This window comes from Rhagoletis pomonella, unplaced genomic scaffold (genome assembly GCF_013731165.1).
Source record: "Rhagoletis pomonella isolate Grant_MI unplaced genomic scaffold, Rhpom_1.0 Rhpom_scaffold_00001, whole genome shotgun sequence".
NCBI classification, from domain to species: Eukaryota; Metazoa; Arthropoda; class Insecta; order Diptera; family Tephritidae; genus Rhagoletis; species Rhagoletis pomonella.
Genome location: NW_023458555.1, coordinates 48528523 through 48551283, shown reverse-complemented (window position 1 = coordinate 48551283; position 22761 = coordinate 48528523). Strand labels below are relative to the sequence as shown.

General features: G+C 34.3%; 1 protein-coding gene across 30 annotated transcripts in view; it reads right to left on the bottom strand.

Moving 5' to 3' along the window:
* LOC118745526 (tropomyosin-1, isoforms 9A/A/B) overlaps window positions 1-22761 on the bottom strand; it is a 58783-nt gene that overhangs the window by 34672 nt on the left and 1350 nt on the right. For 5 of the 30 annotated variants that reach the window (XM_036479151.1, XM_036479184.1, XM_036479125.1 and 2 more), the window contains exons 3-4: window positions 1920-2053; window positions 1544-1661 (exon numbers count right to left, since the gene is read on the bottom strand). In XM_036479151.1, the coding sequence (XP_036335044.1) occupies window positions 1544-1661; window positions 1920-2053 (252 nt within the window). Of the gene's footprint in view, window positions 1-76; window positions 195-1543; window positions 1662-1919; window positions 2054-10240; window positions 10567-10666; window positions 11250-15053; window positions 18934-19097; window positions 19103-22761 lie in introns of those variants that run through there. The other 25 variants (XM_036479134.1, XM_036479172.1, XM_036479095.1 and 22 more) reach the window with 22 other exon arrangements.

Sequence of the window (22761 nt, the reverse complement as noted above, 5' to 3'; positions counted from 1 at the left end):
TTAAGAATGAAGACGACTCAGCGATAGAACAACTAAGCTTAGCTAATAAATCAATGATAGGTTTATCATGTTGCACCTCATCGTATTTCTTGTCAGCCTCCTCAGCAAGGAAACGAGCTTCCTTCAATTGATTCTCAAGTGCGTCCATGCGTTCTTCATCGGCAAGGGCGCGGTTCTCAAGGATCTTACGAGCGCTATTTTTTGTTATATTCGTAGTAAAGTGATTTTTAAAATATCGATTTCAATGCCCATAGGAGACCGTTCAAGCAACGGTGAGTCGAAAAAACGACGAGGATACAAATTTAGCATTTGTAGTGTTCAGATGTTGCCATCGATACGTCGAGCGTGTGCATGTTGGAGTAACGTTGATCGATTTTTTACGGTTTTTAGGAGCAGTACAACAGGAACGGTTTTAACATTGGTGTCGACATAAAAACAGTTGGATTGGCGCATACATTTCGTTCATAGTTGGTTTCGTTTGTTTATAGTTACAAAAATACATATTTTTTTGTTTGTACACATTTACACAGGAGTATTTAAGTGTTTGTTGTTATTTGTTGCAGTGTAGACAGATTTTATAGTTGCGTAGAGGGCCATTTCGTTGGATGTAGCGTTTAAACCAGTTTCATATTTGTCAGTTAATATATAAGTTTTGTAGAAAATAAACAAGAAATTTGTTTGGGATTTAGTTAGATGTAGCTTTTACAAGCAACTTATAAAATTGTTTAATTTTTTGAAGAATTCAAAAATGTCTTTAGTTTGCATTTTACTACTCAAACGTATTAGCTTAATTTAATTATTTTTCTACTGAGTTAAAATATTGATATTTATTACTGGTCAGCAGTAAACAGCTGATTTAAGTACAAGTTGAGGAAAGATTAACCATATTGGCGATGTTGCCAATGAAAAGAGATTTTATTGATTTTTTTTTATACTAAAAAGCAATAAAATTAATTATAAATGCAATCTAAAGAAGTTTTGGAATTTATAGTGAAAGTTAAAGGGTCATAAATACATATCTACATATTTTAAAAATAGTATAGTTTACAAAATTTTAAACATAAAGTTGTAATAACTAATAACTTAAAGCGTAATTACGATATGAACTATAATTAATAATTCATAAGTGCTTGAGATTTGTATTGTTTGTATTTAAACGCGAATCCTTCAGCAGCATCCTTCAGTTCGTAGAACTCCAGAAGACTCTTTCCAATCCAAACGCCGACCTATTTGCTTATTACTAAAACATATAAAATATTTAAAACTAATGAAAAAAAAACAATTTGCAATCATCAGTGAAAGCACTTTATACACGTCGTATAAAGAAGAGTGCGTCGGGGAAAAAAGAGCATTACCCACAGAATAATGAAAAAAAAAAATTAAGTTAAACGTAGGGAGCAACTTTTGTAAACCATTTGAAGTCTACTCGAAAAAGTATAAAAAACCTAATAACCCTAAGGCCCTATCTACATATATCGAAGCGCACGCTTACTTAGCGCGCAAAGATATTTCTTTTTTATTGTCTTTTTACTGAAATTTATACCTCTTCGTATTTTTTATCGGCCTCTTCGGCAATTAATTTTGCTTGCGCTAATTGGGTTTCCAAAATAGCTACTCTGTCGTCTTCCATATTTGTACGATTTTCAAGAGCTTTTCGTATCCTGCAGTTGGGGAATTTACAAGTGTAACAATTATTTTGCTTATATACGTAAATATAAATATGATACACGTGAGATAATAAGAGTACATATACTATGTACATATACGTTATCTCGTACAGATTAAGTAATTATGCTAAAAATAGTTATTGTAACTTTTTTTTTGATTCATAAATAATAAATATAAATATATTTTTTTTAATAATATTTAAAAAATATAAAAAATCCCTTGCTGCAATTCGCAGACAAAGGTATACTAACCGTTCGCTCTCATCGGCAGCTTGAGATGCTTCCGAAAGCTTGGCTGTGGCTGATCCCAAACGTTCCTCTGAACGTTCCAAGTCTTCTTCGAGCAATTGAATGCGACGGTTCAATGCTGCTACTTCTGATTCAGCCTGAAATTTCAAGTTAAACAGCACACATTGGAAATAGCATTTACTTATAAAAGATCTTATAAATCTTAAATTAAGGCTAGGCTTATTAGAAGCTTATACATAAGTATGTGCGTACATATTTTAATCTAAAGATATTCTCAAATACTCTTCAATATGCGCTTAAAACTACTATAAACATTTCTAAATTCCATGAACTATTGGTTTCTCAAGGGGTTCAAATTGTATGAAACTTCAAATTTATCTACAAAATTGAATTTGTAATATTCCTCAAAATCAAAATCTATTCAGAAAATTTTACTGAAAGGAACTGAATCTAAACTGCTGTAACTGTTTGTGGGTAAGCTCTCTTTATGTTCTATTAACTCTTAGTTTTTAGTAAACTCCTTGGATCCACTTCTGGCTGCTGATGGCCTGTAAAAATATTTAACTAACCATTGCTTTCTAAAATATGTGCAAATACAAGCTTAACTAAATAACTCTTTGCTAACCAAATAAAGGTATAGCAATTTTAGTGTTATTTATTTTCTGCGTTTTTTAGACGATCTCTTAATAGCCCAAAATGTACTTAGTTTCCTAAAATGACCTTCAGAAACAAACTTCTATATCAATTTACTACACTAGGCGCCTAAATGGTGAACGCTTTGCCAAACGCAACAAAAAACAAAACCCATCGCAACAACGGCATCAATTAAATTTGAATGACATCACTGCGCACGAGACACACGACCTGACAAATAATGCCATTGAGGGACAAAAATTTGTCAATCAATAATTTAGTTACAAAGCCCTAAGCAACAGTAGTGGTAAAATTTTAATATATTTACAACAAACAAATAAATAAATTTCGACTTGTAAGTTGTCACAAAAATACCGACAATTACATAATCAAATAATTAAAAGCCAAGCATTTAATTTTATTTGTTAGAAAAATACATAAGTAATTTAATTTCCTGCTCTAAAAATATGGTCACACATCAACTAGACGCATATTTCTGCTAAAATGGCGAGTTCAAATCGCAAGCTTTATATGGACGAGTGTGAAAACACAATTTATGTATGATTATATGTACATATATATGTGTATATGTATTCTAGTGCACGATTGGGCAACGAAAATCGACTAAAAAGGCAATGCTCATTGACCAGCACCGGCACCAACATCATTTACTCTACTACAATGCAGGCACCGGCTATGAAACCACCACCAAAATTCCTCAACAAGTTAGACAAGCAACGCTAAAATGTTAATATGCAACAGCAAAGAAACGACTACCGTATTTGAAATTACTTTAATGGGACTTTTGAGGCATCTAAAGTGAGGGAGAAATTTTTAGATACCGGCTAGACTAGTTGTTTTGTATGGATGGTAACAAAATAAAATTTACTACTCCGATATTTCGAAACAAAATATGTATGTAAAACGAGGAAAAGCAAAATAGTACAATTTTTTTTAGGAATATCTGCATATAGGTAACACATAACAGATGAAGTTATGTATGTAGGTACAAAAAAGTTAAAAAACAGAGAAAAACCACAAAGCGACACACACACTCCATGCACAAAATGTGATATGAATTTGAACGAAGGTAAGATTACGTCATCGCCACACCAATCACTTCCATACATATGTACATACATACATCAAACCAAGCAAAACCAAAGAATTCAACACAATATTCACGAATGCGGTTGTGTAAAAGGAGAAAGAATTTTAAAAAGTGATAAAAGGTTACTATTACCATAAAAAAGTCCAAAACACAAAAACCAATTATTATATAGAAAATGAGAAGATAAAGAACGTTAGAAGGCACATGTCTCTCAACTATGACAAGCAAGTATTCAAACGGTCATTGAATTGGACAACTTGCTAAAAGTGTTTAAAAATGCAAGAGCACACACAGCTTGGCTTCTTTATTTAAAAGATATACCGAAATGAGGCACAATACTATAACCGCATTGAGAGATTAACCTCATTTTGTGTGTACGAGTGGTGAATGTGGTAGAAGAATCACTTGAATAACGCAACTACTTACACAGCGTATGTATGAATATAACGCCAACTACGAATAGCTAAAAGCAAATTTACATTTCTTTTTATTAGCATTTTTCGCAAAATCTAACCTGTAATCTGACGATTTATACTTATTCAAAAGAGCATAAAATTTCTCCAAAGTGCCGCATACTGTGTCCTTTTTAAATTTTAGCGTGCCAAAGGTCGTAACTATGCAACGAAGGCATGTGTGATGTTGAAATTTTACAAGAACAATGCATCCACCTATATAATTTTTTGGACCATACATGAGCGGGGCCCGTTCGGATTTGACCGTACCTCCCATGTAAAGGATAGTGCCAGACGTTCATCATTCTTATATTTAAATTATTATCTTATCGGTATTCTTAATTAAAATGGTAAAATATTTTTGGCTGTTTTAAACTTAATTTTTTTTTCTCCGAATCCGATAACGCCACATTGGTTCCGCCGTTTTCTATTTCAAAAATCTGGCATAAGATTTGAAATTAGCGACCCCGAAACCAAAACCCCCAAAATTATAAAACTTGGTCGACATATAGGATCCGCCATTTTGAATTCAAAAAAATCTGACCCCCCCCCCCTCCCCCCCCCCCCCCATTTAAATGGAAAAAATTATAAAGTTTGGTCGCCATATTGGATCCGACCTCAAAAACTCCCAAACACTGAGTTTCAAATCACCTCGGTTACTTCTCGGCTTTTGGCCAGCAAATGAAAGTCGCCAGAGCACATTGTTTCTGGGACTTATAAGAGGGAAATGCATACAACCGATGTGCTTATAAGCGAGAAACACTGTACTGTCAATGTATCTTCCCACTTTAATCAAAATATGTTTCATTACAGCATTATCATATTTGTTGTCATAAGCTACTCTCATCGGATGCATGCCATGTTTATTGAAAGAAATTAGAGCTTCGATCGTACAGGATCTTAAAGTCGAAATGTTCCTTATTATTTTGCATATAAACACTAAGTCTGGGTGAGGATAGACTTGCAACATCTGCCCATTAAAAATTTTAATGTTTTCAAAATTATAACATTTTTCGAATATTTTTTGTTTATATGTACATATATAAGGAAACTTATAAATCTGTAATACATGTTTGAAACTTACTAAATAAATTAGAGGACATTTAAGCAAAACACGCATTAAGAATTAATTTAAAATAATTTCGCAAAAACAAGTACTGTTACTTAAAAGTATGCGAACAACTTCAGACTAAAAAATGTATATTTTTACGCGTCATAATAGCCATCTGAAATCGTTTAATTTTGGACTTTTGGAATGCTATAATTGAAAAGGGGCACAGTGTGTGTCGGTGTGGCTTTGATGCAGAAACAATTCTGAATTTTAAAACAAGCTTAAAGTAAAATTTGTGGTAGGCTTGATGACGATGAATACGGCAGCAACAGCAGCAGCAATCGGCTAGGTCAAAGCATTGCACTTACTACATATCGCTGTCATTAAAAGTTTTCGTCATCACTATTGTTAATTAATGTAGCGGCATTTGTTGTCGTTGCTCCATGAAATAACAAAAAAAAACTATCACATCGCGTTGTCAATGACAACAAACGACAGACCCAAATGCACTTACTATGCACATTAAATAATCGCTCGTTCCTCGTTGCAATGACAATGCCACTCGTTGAAATGTCCGCGAGGTGTGTACCGATAGACAAATGTGCAATATAAGACTCTGATAAAAAATGCAAAGCATTGATTCAATGCATAAAAAATGCATTTATCCAAGTTCATTTGCAATAAATTTTAGAAGTATGTATATGTGTGCGCGGGTGTGTTTGAGTTATTTGGAATGCTATGAATTTGAAAATGTAGTACATATTGCTTTGAGCACAGCAACACGTTGAGTGCTTTTAATCAGCCGATTGTTAGAATTTATAGATTACGAAACTTTTACATTGGGTCCTCATTAGTATGTATGCAATAGATAAAAACGTTTAAAGGACGCTTAAATTTCGTCATGAAAAGGTAGGAAAAGCTTATCGTGTAGGTTCTTAAAGTTCAAAACAATAAAGAAGTAGTCGTTAAACAAAGATGCTTAAACGGAAGCATTTACACTTGAATTTTTTTGAGTATGCAGTCTAATAGCGTCATGCAGCCAGAAAAAAAAATATTAAAACCAACGCGACTTTTCAGCAACTTAAAACTTGCATACTAAAATACATTCTGAAAAATCTGAATGAAAAGTCGACAATTTAGCTGAAACTTTGCAGATCTTTTATAATTTTTGCACAAAGTTTATATTTAGATTTATATGGGGTTAATAATAAACATTAAATAAACAAAATAAATATATCCAATATTGATCAACATATTGAGGATTTATTTAGCTTATCACAAGTGTATATATCTTTACTCCCACCGCGATATCGTTTTTGTTAATTGCATTTATGGTATTTGTGACCGACTTCTGTTGTTTGATGAAGATTACCAATTATTTAATTATTTTCGTTGTTTCGCAAAAATATGTAATTTAATTTTACCTAAAAGGCTGCATTACAAAAAATGAATACTCGTTCCAAACAACGCTAGAAAGCAAATGCAAAAGCGGAAACGGAAAGTGGGCAACCAAACATTCACCTATTTCAAATTAAATTAAAAATGATGTCACATTATGATGTGCTAATAAAATTTCGGAAACCGATTACAAACAGAAAAACAAATGCTTAGAAGAAAAAAACGTTTTAACGGTATAGTATATACACATTCAAATAAAACATACATACATATGCACAAATGTACATACCCAGCCAGCAAAATATCCGGAAAGGTATCCGAAAATGGAAACAATTTCGTATAAAAACCTGATGTTTCATCCGTTTTCCGATTCCGTTTTCGGACGTTTTTCAGATCAATTCTCCCACTAAAGTGTTCATCCCAAACGTATGTGCAGAAAACTATCGAAAATGGTTCCAAAACAGATGCGCTTTCGGCTGTTTTCCCGAAATTTGTCTGATACAATTTTTCGTTGAAAACAGTTTCATTATGAACTTCACAGAAACTTTTGCATAGTTACAGAAAACCAAACAAAAAACAAATTTAAGATTCAGCAATTATTTCAATTTGAATAACTAATTTTAATGTGTTGCTTCTGACGGAATTCGAACCTGGGACCTCCTGAAAGCTAACAAATAGTAGCACACTTCTCTGCATACTCAGCTGCTGGCGAATGTGTATACATGTTTTCAAGTGCTCAGTTTGAACAAATATTTTAAAATTATTGTTTTGAAATAAGATGATGACATTTTTCGGATACGAAAAATGAACAAATGAAAATCGTTTTCTGAACATTTCCGGAAACGAAAAATGTACGAAAACTGCACTTTCGGCAAAAAGTACGTTTCTCTGCTGGCTGGGTAAATATGTATGTACCTAGTATATAGTAAATGTACGAATTTATTGCTTACATTTGTATGTAAGTATGTACTATCTTTAGATGTGTGCAAGGGTATGTACGTACGTATGCACATATGTACATAATATGTATGTAAGTGCAAAGATAATTACATAAAAATGGGTAGTGGTTAACAAAGCGTGAATGAACAGTTCATACTATTCTTCAAACTATGAACTCGAACATGAAATCGGGAAACACAATGCCCCAATGATGGAATCACTAACAAAGCATTCGAACAAGACAAATAAATAGTTGCCCGATCGTAACCATGCGCGCAGCATGAATTAGAATAACTCAAAGTCGACCAACAAACAGTTCACTGAGTGTATCAAAAATTAGAGGTCAATTCTCTTGAATGTGGCTAGCGTCGATGCAGTTAGCCCCCCATACATATTTATTCATTCAAATAAATATAATTTAAAATAATCCTAGCCAATGCAAATTTAAAATTCATTCACGTAGCGTTTACAAAACTAAAGATTATAAATGTACAGAGGTATAATAGATGGCAAGAACCAAAAATATGTTTATAAATTTAAAAAATTATGTAAATGTTTTCAATAGAAACATTACCATTTGTCATACTAAAAGCCAAATTATTGAAAGTAAATACATATGTCTCATTAACTAGAATACTATCATAACTCAGAAAACATTATTTTTAAGGACACGCATTACAAGTTTTCAAATTGCTCTTAAAATGAAGAAAAAACAGATATAAAGCATCACGAGTAATTCTGAAATTTTTGCTCAAAATGTGGTTTCTTGAGTTATTTTAATCTTTTAGTAACGTTCATGACTAACGAACTAGGGCATGTAAGAGAAACACGGAAAAAATTGTTGGTTATCATGCAGATTTTATGCTTTCTAAGCGTTCAGTTTTCGTTTTTTTTTAAGGTTCTAAAATTAAGTTGTAGTTACGTTGAATACCAAACAAAATATGCTTTGTTGCCGCAAGAAGCACTCTCAACAGCAGATTATTGAGATTGTTCCGTTAATTTCGAAATGAAATGCTGGCAGTGAAATCTACATTTATTGAAATTGGCAAGAATGAATAAAATATTAAAAAAAAAAACAGCGGTAAACAAAGTCTATTTATGCGGTCTTCGCCGTTACAGTTGAAGACTTTATTAAAATAATTTAGGTTTTTTACTCATTTCAGAAAAAGGCAAATACTTAATTTTAAATCATATACCTATAGCAGGCCAATTCCAAAAAATAGTTGTGTTTGTTTACCCATTTCCAGTAAAATTCAGTAAAATTTTTTACGAATTTTCAAATTTTTGGCGTTTTTGTATGCAAAAATTTGTAAGGTAGGGAAAATTGGGATTGCTAAAACGATAGCTGAAGTTGCAAGTTTTTACTGGATAAATTTTTACTAGTAACAATTTGCCTGTACGAAAAACAGCTGGTCGCATGTTGCAGGATGCAATTTAAACTAATAAGGAAACTGTTTGTGGGATTTTATAGTTGAAATTGACAAAATAAACCAATATAAAATATATTGTTTTATTGGGAATTTGCTGCGAATAAACAACCAATTTATCAGCTGCTCATTAAACTTTCAAATTATTACTGGAACATATTAGGAGTGTACTCGTACAATTACAATTATAATTCGGACGCCAAACACACTACAGCTGATCGTTTGACACATTTACCAGAATTTACCAGCAAAAAATTCTCGGACTAAAACTGGTAACTTCTGACAGAGAGAGAACCGTATTTACTCTCTTTTTAGTCCTCTCAATAGTCAGAGAACCGAGTACGGGATCGATTTCCAGTAAAAATCTGACTGATTCTGACTATTTCTGACTAGTCCGGACTCGTACGGGATCGCAACTATTATTTTTCTCTCGTTCGCTTAGCAAATTTGTTTAACAAATTATACCTACATAGGTACATACAAGGTGTATTAAACAACTCTCTTTTAACGTACTATTGTGTCAAAAAATATAAACATACGCTTCAAATTTCATAATTTTTTTTCAATTTGACTTAATAAGATGGTTCTTATGAGCAATGACAAATTAAATCACACTAGGTTTGTATAGAGCGTAAAATTGAGAAGAGAAAGCTAGCAGAAAAAGTTATTGAACACAAAACTAGTAAAAACTTGCAAGTGAATAGTTGTTGCACCGTTTTGACATTCTGCTGTAAACATTTTACTATTTATAAATCAGTTTTAAAATCTTTGCTTTACACACAAGTTGAATGGACATTTTTGCCTTGCTTAATATTTTCTCACTGGATTTTTATGCGGTTTTTCTCCCCAAGGACTGGATATACCGCATAAAACTAGACCTAAGTGTATTTACTAGTTATCTGGCGGTTCAGCTGTGTTCAGCAAGTATCGGAATATGAGCGGAAGCGTTGTCCTTTTCTTTCGCACTACCAGGTAAAATCTAAGGGCAAATGAAAAATGAACACTTTCCACGAGAAACAGTGCAAAAATAAAATGATAACGCAAGGTGTAAAGATGAAAGCGCAAACGGAAATTTTAGTCCTTTCATAATATCATTTTCCTTTTTAGTTCTTATACCTTATATTAAGGATGTTCAACCCCCAATGAGAAACCAATATATTACGTCCATGGAATTTTTTACAATAGAAATACGTTATTTGAGCGTGACTGCGTCACCTGTGACTTGATAAGCACACAACTTTACGCATACACGACCCACCCTTAACACCTTCTACACAGTGGAATGTACAGTGAATCGTACGAGCTACACTTACTTCTTCACGTCGAACCACCTCAAGTTGCAAACGCTTGTGATATTCCTCACATTCGTCTTTATATTTCTCCATTTCTTCTTTGGTCTGGCGCATTTTCTTCTTCAGCACGTCCAAGAGGGTGCCTTGCGGAATGCTGGTCGTCATATTTGACAGCTTTCTTTAAAACGAGGTGGGGTAAAAGATGAACAACACTTTTCTTTCTTTTTTAACTGACACCACTAATTTTGGCTTGATCGTTGTGGGTCGGTTAATTTGCGATTTGGCTTCGCACTTTTATCTATTAACAGCCAACACGCACAAAGGGACCACTCAGCTATTACTCGAAACTGGAAAAAGATAAACGAATTTTCGTTTTGTAGCTTTTATGCAACAAATTCAAAAATTTATTGATTTTCTACACTTGTGTTGTTTAATAATTTTCCATACTTTGTTTCGCAGCACCAAATATTAATCAAAAATTTATCTTTTGATGACTCTTGGCAAAATGAACACGGTGACGGCGGCTCAAACGACAAAAAAAACGTATGACACGAAAGGTGGCGAAAAAGAAATAGAAGATATTGCGGAACGCAACGAAACGAAACACAGTGCACGAACAATTTGGAACCACCGGTTTTTCTGCTGCTGTTCCTACTGTGCTCTTCCTTTTTCTACCTTTTTTTTTTTTAATTATTGCCTCTTACTTTAGCTACTTATCGTCGTTTTTTCTTTCAAAGGTAGCTTATTTGGATAAATTTTATTGAAATATGAACTTTTCTTCTCACAAATTTCAATATGCACTTTATGAATATTACCGATACAAATTCGCACACAAACAAGCACAGACAACTTTTTAAACTTGTGCAATTCTTGCCACAAAACACCACGTCTCGAATTAAAATGCCGCAGCGAAAATTGTATGAGCTCAGCACAGAAGGAATTCGTATCGCAAAATGAAATCGTTGAAAAAATTTGAATTCTTTGGAAGCGGCGACCAGCCACAAAGATTACGTTGACAAGTTTGCGTATTGTTTTTGCTGTCGCTGGAAAATGAACGACCAGAGAATGAAAGCAAAGCAAAACACTCTCACAAGCCTCGCCTTAATTTGTGAATGACTCAAATCGGCATTGAACAAGGTCGACTAGTACCTTAAAAAGTAGAAAATACTTCGGCGTACGCTGTTGTATGAAAGAGGCAGTTGTATATATGTACATACAACTGAAAATGGATGAGCACTTTGGAAATTAGTTAAATTTGCCGATGAGCAGTAAATATTTGTATTTGATTTGCGAATAAAAGTAAACTAAAAGTTTAATAGAAATATATTTTTTATTAAGAGGAGAAGCGTAGTTGCACTTTCTGCTTAAAACAGGGTATTTGAAGGACCCTTGGTGTAGGATAAGCTTTTAACTAGATTCCAATAGGATATTTCAAGACTAGGCTCTCTCAAAGTGGTACAAATGTTGCCAGAGGTATACAATTTTTAAAAATGTATAGAATGGCCGGTTCGAACTGATAGACCCGAGAAATTTTTGTTTTAAGGAACGAAGGATTCAAACCAGGGATGGGCGAAATCAGGTAAATGAATAATTGAATAAAAGAAATAAACAAGAGTAAATTTCCATTCATCATTCAAGTAATTTCGAATGAAGAATACATTTTTATTCTTCATCCAAGTAGTTTCAAATGAATAAATTTTGATTCACAATCAAGAAATTTCAAATAGCGAATAAATTTTTATTCATCATTCAAGTACTTTCAAATGAAGAACTAAATTTTCATCAGTAAATTCGAATAATAAATTAAAAATTATTCGTTTTTCAGAATCACTTAAATGAAGAGTAAAATTCGTTAATTTAAATAACTTGAATGAAAAATAAATACTTATTCTTATTCGAAATTACTTTCGTTTTTTGAAATTCCTTGAATGAAGAATAAAAAGTTATTCGATATTTCAAATTCCGTCGTTCAACCATAGAAAAATTGTGAATAAAATTTAATTTTTTATTTGAATAATAGTTCATTCAAAAACGTTAATTCCTGATTGAAACATATAGCAGAATCGAGGTAGATAACGAATTGGCGAATATATATTAATTTAAGTTATTATTTCAAGAGATAGTATTTCGCTACTGTGAATTTGTCCCTTAGTAGATTATATCAAGTTAAGAGTAGCAAATACACATTAGCGGGGGTTCAAACCCCCCAAAGCTAATAACCTCAAATAAATACAAACTGTATCCTAAAACTCAGAATCCAGAGCTCAAGAAAAATCATAATAATGAGTCGATTATGGATGGCAGCGCAACATCATTTGGGTTGCCGATAAGCAACGCCACTGAAATGGAAATGTATATTATGAATAGCAACTATAGTTCTATAAAGTTCCAGGTCATACAATTTGGAAGAACCAGCAACTAAGATTTAAGTGTAAATAAGCTGAAGAAAAAATTGAAAAAATAAATAAATATTTTCGACTACAGTAGTATCGATTTTGGGTATTAGATGAAAAAAAATTATCTTAATTTTTTAGTCTTCATAGAGGAATCTTAACTTTGTCCACTGTGCGACACGTCGTAACCGTCTCCAATAGGGACCAATATTATATGTGATATCTTCGACTATAGTAGCATCGACGTTGGGGCTTAGGAAATCTGATATAAAAATTTGCTTCCTATATTTAAGGACCACCCTAATGTACATAGACAAAATTGTTTGACTCTGTACATGCGAATAAACGTTCGCACGTAACTTTTCCATTTATAGCAAGTGACATATGCAGGCACACATTGTGCATGATAAATAAATAATAATAGTAATCACTTAGTTCGAACATTGACAATGAAAAGAAATTAAAAGTTTAACATTCTTTTTTTGCCATTTTTTTTAACCTTCCCGCATTTGTCAAAAATGGTTTACAACGTAACGACGACAACTTTTATTGTGACTGCAATGGCTGACGCCAGTCGTAAGGTCGTTGATTCCATAAAAGTCGCCAGAAAAGAGCGAGAAACGTGAGAATTACTTTTCTCAAAGTATGTAGCTATGCACTTATTTAATAACAATTATGAAACTGCGTTAACGCGTTTTTTTTTGTTTATGATTTTCAATTGATAGAAATCATTTAACTATAAGCAATTTTTCTCTAAAAGCACTTACTAAAAATCATTTTTGGTCAGCAAAACGAGCAGATCACTTGTTACAAAGTTGGTTGAAAGCCAATAGAAATCGAGAATGCTAAGCAGCATACAGCACCAGTTAGTTGATTCAATCAATTTGTTACCATAAAAGGTGTTAATGACCATTTGAAACATTAACGAGCGTTAAATGTTAGTGCATGAAAAAAATACAAATGGCAACAGGTTAAGAACGTCTTTCCATAAAATGGTTTTGTGTGGAATTATTGAGAGACAAACTGATAGCTTTCTTTTGGTGGGAGTGCGGAGAGGCTAGACGCTTGTTACACATTATATAACTTCAAAGTGCCGAAAAGACAGGGCATTGAACAGTTTTTTGATAAGGGGGAAATTGCATCTACCTTGAATAATTTTAATTGCTCGCGTTGGGTATACCAAACAATTTTTAACTTTAATTGTTCAATTTTGAAGCTAAAATTCTTAAAATAATTTAATCTAAACACTCAAGAGGATGATATATAATTAATGACAATTAGACAAATCGAAATTTATGCATACGTCCACACACAACACCGTTACAATACTACATGCATACATATGTACATACACACGTACTTCATTCGCATTTCGCAGCCTAAATTTGTGCAACAATTAAATTTAAAGCAATATACTGACAAAGAATGAGCTCAATCTTATACAACTATGCCTGCCAAGAAGGTCATCGTCTCGCCGAGTATGTGCGAACGTGAAAAAAAAATTCACAGCTTAAAAGCAAGAAAAGTGCGAATAATATGTACGTATTCTAAACTGGGTCATTATCTAAAAGAAGGACAAAGTACAAAAGTTTTACACAGAAATGTGTTTCCAATTATTCATGAAAGTATGTAATGCATACAAAATCATTAACATTTCCGTTAAATTTACATATAAACCTAAATAACTATGTATGTACATTTGTATGTTTGTACATATTATTTACCTAAAAATGTACAAGCACTGAAGTAAGAGAGAAACCTAGAGCGATAAGATGAAATAGGTAGGCAAACAAAGAATATTGCAGTCCAATCACTTGCATGACAAAGAAATCCTTACAACGATTCCGAAGAAGTACACAGTCACAAACCGACTGAGGCGCATAAATGGGAATAAAATGAGTAAAATGAGAATTGTTACTAAAAGGCGGTGCGTTGTTTACCCCCGCTACGGTTATCTGAAACGACTTATGGCATTGTCTCATAAAACTAGGCGAAACCTGAAGTCAATGCAGCTCGAACGGTTGGGCTGGGCAACTGTCGATACACCCTGATATACCCAAATGAGATAAGTTAACGATGTGCTACGTAATCATTATAAAAAGCATAGCTATAAGAAAATATTTGGCAATTGCCAAGTGTTCAAACAGTTTTCAGTGAAGAATCCATTTTGCTTATGCACAACAACTGTGCTCTATACCTCACTCGAAATTGTCATTTGATTGCGGTGTACCTATTTATGATGAACTCAGGTCAAAGCATTTAAAGTTCCTAAATAATTCTTTTGAGCTATCGAGATCTTTTAGTCGTATCGATTACTCTCTAAGTAAAGTAGGGTATTTGCACATATTTTTTACACAATGATTAGATATTATGTTAATTAATTTGAAAAAGTAAATGTTCAAATTGAAAATACCTTATGGCATCATAATGCAATTAATTACCCTTTTGAGCTGCGTTTTCATGATGTTATGTAATTCGTTACGTATAATGTTGAACTTCATCATAGTATCCGAACTAAATATGGACCGTCCAAATGCTAGGCCCGGATAGTCTGCACAACGCCCTTTATTACGCCGCGCTTCACGTTCTGCTACGATTTCAGCAGCTTCACTGGTGCAACGCAGTTTAGCCCACTCGGCCGCTTGCACATCATCATCATCAATTGCAATACCTTCATCTGCTGCTGCATTCGCGTCAGCAGAGCTAGTTATATTACCCTCTGCGTCTAAACAAGTGGAAGCGCGCTTACTTTTATCTTTCTTCGTTTTCCTTTTCCTATCCGAACGTTCTGCCTTCTCGGCTTTATCACGTTTAGATTTACTTTTTTGTGATTTTGGAGTCACACTCTCAGCTGCAGTAGTGCTTGTGGGCGTTTGTGCGCTTACCACACCTTCATCCACCATACTGCTGTCATCTGTCGGTGTTGGGCTGTTGCTGCCCATCGAGTTGGTTACCGAATCTGTTAGTGGCAAATTGAGCACTGTGGGCTTTGTAGGCTGCAAATCTAGCTCTTCATCGGGCTCATCTGTATATTGTAAGTCACCCATTGTGGACGAAACAGTTTCAACATCGCTGCCGGTGCCAGCCGCAGCGTTATCTTCTTGCACAGCTTGCGCTGCTTGACGTAGATTCGTGAGCACACTCTGTGAATCGCCGCGATAAAGTGCAGCGAGTATCTCTTGAACTTTGGGAATATTGGGACGGCGTGTACCTGAAAAACGCGGGTGGTGCTGATGTCCGCGTCGCTTAAGCGTGGAAGGCACCAATGGTGATGTGGTCGTTGTAGATGCAGAACCAGCGCCACTTGTAGTGGACAGCACGTCTGCATCTTCCGAACCTTTTGCTCCAGTTGACATATCTGAATCGCTCCACTCAACACTCCAGTCACTCTCGTAGTCGTCGTCAACGTCACCTTCGTAGTAAACCTCAACTGATTTGGCCCCCTCCCCGTTGCTATCGCACAGTTTGCTTACACTAGAATTCCGAACACTGCAAGCATCCTGCTCGTCATCACAGTAATATAGCAGCTTATCCAGATAATTTAATTGCTCCTCGATCGAGTCCCAACGCGATGAAATTACAGACTCTGCATAAGTTTCGTCAAGGTGCTTGCTTAGTTCATGTACGCTATTTAATGGTTGTTTACCTTTTGGTGGATTTTGTTTTTTACTACTGCTACTGCAACTACCTGCTCCTCCGCCACTGTGGGCATTTTTCATGAAATTTTGCAATTTTGCCTTGTGTTGGTGCTGATTTTGCTGCTGTTTTTGTTGGTGCGACTGCTGGTACTTTTGCTGTTTCTTCTTTGTCGCTAAACAGCTGTTCTTCGTTTGACACTTGACTTCTACCGGAAGTGCTTTTGTTCCCAAACCGAATTTGGTAATGCATTTGGTCCCAAACCGATTACGGGTGCGCAAGGTTGCCACACCTGTTGACGAACTATTGGCCGCTTGTTGGTGCTGCCAGTCACAACCGCCACTGGTCAATAGATGGCGGTGTGCGCGTTTAATTTGGCGGATCTCTTGATTTGCGCGTCGACGACGGATATGCAACAAAGGCGACTGCTGCCGTTGTACTTGTTGCGGTAGCTGTTGATGGCGCTGTGAATTTGGTTGTTGTTGTTGTGCCTGCTGCTGCTGCTGAGTTGGCACGCTGCCAACTTTCGTTTTTATTTTGCCAACTGTGGGTGTTGTCGCCTGCTTGATTGTGGCGGCGGCTGCGGCACAGTGCGCCAAATTTCCTCGTTGATTTGTTGACGTTTTCGTCCTTGAGATCTTTTGATTATTCGCTGTTACTCTCGCAAGCAATGCGACATTAGTTTGTGATTTTGTTATTGCTTGCGTATTCTTATTTAATGTTATATTTTTAATTTGCGTATTTGATTTGTCGGTGCTTCCACCACCTCCTCCTTTTGCCTTAGAAAGGGTTTTCGATTGTGCCTTTTTATTATAACTCACTACTTGCCATGCGTTTGTATTTGTTGTATTATGAGCGCACAGTGTTCGTTGAATCATAATGAGTTTGCTCGGTGTAGAAGTTTTTTCCCCGAATTTGCGCACAAGATTAAGTTAATCTTTAGGATTTCATGAAAATCCAGTGAATAAGTGATTTATCAAAATGTCGAACTGTTTGAATTTTTATAATCTGAATGCGTTTTCTGCTGCCGTTGCGGGTAAAGGTTCAACTGTCAATCTATCAATGCAGTTTTTGTTTCCTGTTGCTGTTCAGTTTTTGTGGACTGCGACTGATAAGATTTCTAGTCTTTGCTGTTAACTGTGTACATGTTTGCAGTCAATGCTATAGTTTACATAGATTGTGTTATCACGCTGTACAAAGTTTTTCCTGCTGCCGCTGTTCTTGTTTATGTTACTAATCTGTTGTGAATGTTTCTAATTGTTTATGATATGTATGTATGTATGCACACAAATTGCTGCGACTTGCGTTTAATGTTTTATATTTTCCATTTCGTAATCTTCACATTCATGTACTTTCTCCTCATCAAATGCTGCCAGTGCCTTTTTCACGCTGTATTGTATTTTATGTATGCTGCACAGCAGGGTCTCAATCACTCGTTACCGCCGCATATTTTTTTGTAATCATCTTGCAGTTGTTGGAATAATAGGTTTTGTAATAGTCATAGCAGATAAATGTTTAACTCAGCAAAATGGTAAAGTTTTAATTTATCGATAGCAATTAAGTTTGATTTTACAGTTTTTAAATGTTTGTGTATCTATGCAACCATGTTTACATATGCATACTCACTAGCTTAATATGTACGTGCTATGTACGTTTGCATTAGGTACATACATACATGCATATGCATATCAGCCGCTGGTACCGACGTTGTTAATATTTATCACACCCGTTAACGCAAAAATCGCGTGATTTGGTAATGATCGGTAAATTTTATTTATAAATTCAGAAAATAATTTTGCTAATCGGTTGCATATATCCGTGCTTCCGTGCTTGTAAATCAATTTACGTCAATATTTGCGATTCTCACAAAATTTCACTATGCGCTCCCACTCACTCAGCATTCTTGGCATTTGATTTTTCGTTATATATATCTTTTTGCAAATACGCCAGTTTTCCATAAAATCTCCACTCTAAACATTTATTTAACTTGCATTAAATCAAAATAGAGTTTCTAGTTTATTGTAATTGATTTGTTTGGAATTTTTTTAATTTATATGTTTAACCAAATGTCTTCTTTTGAGTAAATCCCTTCAACAATCAAATACGTTGGATTGTATGATATGACTCTTCGATTTAATTATGCGGCGGCATAGTTGGCCTCACTTCTACGATGATTTAATTTCTGCTGCTGATGCTGCTGCTACTTCTAACCACAGCTGGCTGCTGCTGGCGCTATTGCTGTTGCCTTTGCTTCTATTGCCATTCCCGTGGCACGTAATACTCATATGTCGATACATATAATGTACATGTACATATGTAGCGAGTTTGACCATCAAACGCTTAATTACTCCTCCTGCTATTCCATATGATTGCCGACAACCGCATACGCTCTCGCTCTCTGCAGTTGCTATTCGTACCTATACATATGTATGTATGTATATTTGTACTTTGCCTTGACTCACTTGAACCACCCCCTACTATGACAAAGCATTAGGTTGTGTTTACACTCCCAGTGATCTATTTAATTAGCGCATACAGCACAAATATTCGAAAAACTTTCTAGCAACTTGCTATGCTCTCACACTCTCTCCCTTTCGATAGTCTCTTAAAAATGTTCCACTTGACTTGCTGGCTATAGCACACTACACAAAATTCATGACCGTCGACCATCAACCCATCGACCCCACTGTGATCGTGTAGTAGAACTATTGGAGCGCGCACGCCCGCCCTATAGACATCCAATTTTATAAAAGCACATATAAATATATGTATGTATGTGTGCATGTAGGAGAGTATACGATTTGGCCATGTGCTTGTTTTCGCTGTCACTGCTACAAACTGTGCTCCACTTTCTCTTCTCTCCAACGAGGTCACAAGCGAAGAGAGTCTACTTGGGCAATTTATGGATGGCTCTATGTCTTCATGCGTATATTTTCATATCACAGATTTTTTTTTGAACATTTTCAGAATGAATATTAAGCCAATAAACAGCATGTGTATAGCGCCTTCTCCGCTTGTTTTCCATTAAGAGTGCAGACAAATGACGCATACGGCAAATGCATTACTCATCATGCATAGATACATCTGTGCATATGTATGTATGTAGATGCAAATAAAAAGATGTACATAATCATAATCGCACCGGTATGCCGTCATTTTTTATTTTTGTTGTGAAAATGTTTTCATTAAAACAGTAACGTTTAACAAAAGAATATTTAACGCACCGTTAAATGTCATTTAGATTTATATGTACAGTGACTGAAAGAATTTCAAAAACTCTTTAATGCTTCGTATTTTTAATCACATATTAGATAACAGTTTTATTTGTTGACACCTTCATTACCGTTAACTAATAGTAGCTAGATACTAAAATACTTTTCCTATTCACGCGACATGTGCGTGCCATTTTTTGGCACTGATGCTGCAGCACACGAACGACAATTACGAAATGAGCACAAAATATGAATTTTACGATATTTTGAGAAATTATTTGCAAAAATTTAAAAATATATATATATATTTAGTTAAATGCTTTGTCCATTTGATCAGTTGTGCACTCAAAATGCAATAATTTGCTTAAAGTTCGTTAAATATTTGCGAAAAATGGCAAACCAATGATCGATTACCCCCATTATATTGCAAATACTGGGAATTTTTTTAATAACGAAAAAAAGCTATTCGCCAAAATTTTCGCAAACTGCAAGTTAACTTACACTTTCGAAACGCATGCGCTTATTTTTCAAAACAAAAAAAAAAACAAGAAAAGAAAAATCGAAAAAAGCCGGCTATTGAAGCGCTACTCTCTCATTAGGAGCAGCGCTTTACTGCGTTATTTGATATTTTAGAATTTTACTCAGAAAGCTTTTATTTAGTAGCACATAGTTATGTATGTGTGTATACTGCTTTTACCTCTTTCCGCCGTATTTGGAAATGGGCGGTACATTCTTTTTACTCTTTACATACATTTTAGTTAGCCTACACAAGCACCTACATATACATATGTATGTATGTGTATGTAAATAGGTGTATGTGAATTTTCCGATTTTTCTTCATACAAATTAGCAAAAAGACTCTTCTTTTTATAAATAGACGTCGTCTCTACCTGTTAACGAATAAAAGCATGTTCAAGCAGTTGGCAACGCGCGTTGTTATTTTGCTGCCAGTTTTGACTATGGGCCATCAGCAAGGCACTCACTCAACTCAACGCGATGTTATCAGAAATTTCTTACATACACCTTCTCTGTTATTGCTACATAGATATATTATGCGTTAACATTACATCGTTTTCCGCTGTTGATCACGTATTCGCTGCGATATACTCGTTGCTTTTTGTTCATGCATACACACAGCGTTATACAGGACGTATGAGTAATGGATTTGTGTGTTTTTTTTGGAGCAGATGATCTATGTTCAGCTGATTTACTAACGACGCAAAGACATTTAGCGTTGTTTTTTTATTGTTTGTTTTGGTTTGAGCATAACTGACAACTAGAAATGTTAATGCATTTCTGGAGTGACTTGTAGCTGGAAAAATACGTCTTGTCTTGTCAAAGGAACGCATAATAGCGTAAGTGGTGTGAAATTGGGCTAATTGGGTTCTATTTTTAAGTTTAAATAAACAATTTTGCGCATTTTCAATAGCAGTATATCGGAAACTGAGTAATCATAGGCTTAGTATAGCTATTCATACTTTGCTATGTAGTATATTTGTCGGAAATTTATCCCAACAGAGTATTTGAGCATATCTTAGGTACTAATTTTAATATAAATTCATACACATTAATACTTATAGCTATTATAATTATTAGAATCTAAATGTTAAATGCCAACAAATAAACCCAAAATGATTACAACAAGGCAATTTAAAAATAAAATCGCTGATTGACTAAATAGACTAATTTTAACTAATGAAAACATGCAGCTTAATTGCTACATATGTACGCTAGGGTGGTCATCCAAATTTTTATATCATGGCACACACCTTTATTTTGTACGTAGAACAGAATAAAGACATCCACACAAATTTCAAAATTAAAAAATAGGGGCCACTACAAGTGTTAAACAAAATTATTATTGTTTTTTTGAAATAGCGAAAATTCGGAAAACTTTTCATCGGCTATAGCGAGTTAATGAGTTTATTTAAATAAGTTTCAATAATATGTTAAATTTATCGAATTTCAATTCAAAACTTTATCGAATTTTTGGGATTAAAAATATTAAAATTTTTCAAACCCTGATGCCGGCTGTCGCTAGACATTTTTTTCAATTTTGAAGGTTTCGTGGATGTCTCTTTTGTGTACGCAAAACAAAATAAAGGGGTGTCCTATACAAAGTTTAAATGTTGATATTTTTAATGACCACCCTAGTGTACATTATATTTTTTTAAAGAAATATTGGTACTCATTGGATTTATTTTCTCAATATTACCTTCTTATTAACTTAGTTTTCTAAAATCTAAGTCTTCTTCTGTATATATTTACTCGGTAGTAGCTTTATGTGTGTATATTAGGGCGGGTCAATTTTTATGGAAGACTTTTTTCGTCTATGTGCGTATATCACAGAAGGATTCTTCGTATAATTCTAAGCAAATTTGTCGAAGAAACCATGGGTCTAAAATCAATTTGGAGTTTGCCAATAGTTAATTAGCATTATTTCTCGCTCAAAATAATTACTTAAAGTCAACAATTTTAAGGTCATATTGAAATTGTGAAGCCTTAGATCTTCACTTTGTCATATTTTGACGACAAAATTGTTCGACGTAGTTTTACCCAACTTAACCTCCCCGCCGATTATTCTATGGGTCAAAAACAGACAGATAGCCGATTTACCAGCGCTTGTACTTGTCTAAATCAGATAGACCGTTTTTTTGCCATTGAATTGGACATAGTAAAAACCAGCCTTTATAAAAACTGGTACGATTGATTTAAAAACCTACAAAAAACGATACTTCGAGTTGGAAATTAATATAAATTTAAAGGAGAGACTAAAGTGGTCCAAGATATAAAATCATAAAAAACATTTAAAATCACTGTGGTAAGTTTAGCGTGACTCTTTAGCTCAAAAATAGTAAAAATCTAAGAGTATTTCAAAGCCATTTATAGGTTTCACACTGAACTCGTTATTGTAATGATTCGTCACTATTTAAGACGGTTACCCACCTTAACTAGCGACGTGTTTTTCACAGTTTTGGTCGATAGAATAAGTTCTATGCCTTGATTTTTTTTTAGCTTAGTTAGCAAATAAAAAGCTTTATAAAAGTTACACAGAGAAAAACTACCTAATAAAATAGAACAAAAATTGTTTTTTTTTTTAAGGCTTCGGTTAATTCAAGCAGAAAACTAATGCCGGATTTCCACAGGGCATTAAATGACAACACATTTTTGATAAATTTGTGCATTAAAAAACTCTTATCATTACGTTAAGAATGAATGTCATTAAGTATGTTTCCACATGCCATTTCTTTAGAAGTAATTTTTTCTTATTTTAATTTTTTTATGGGTACATTTTTTTTAA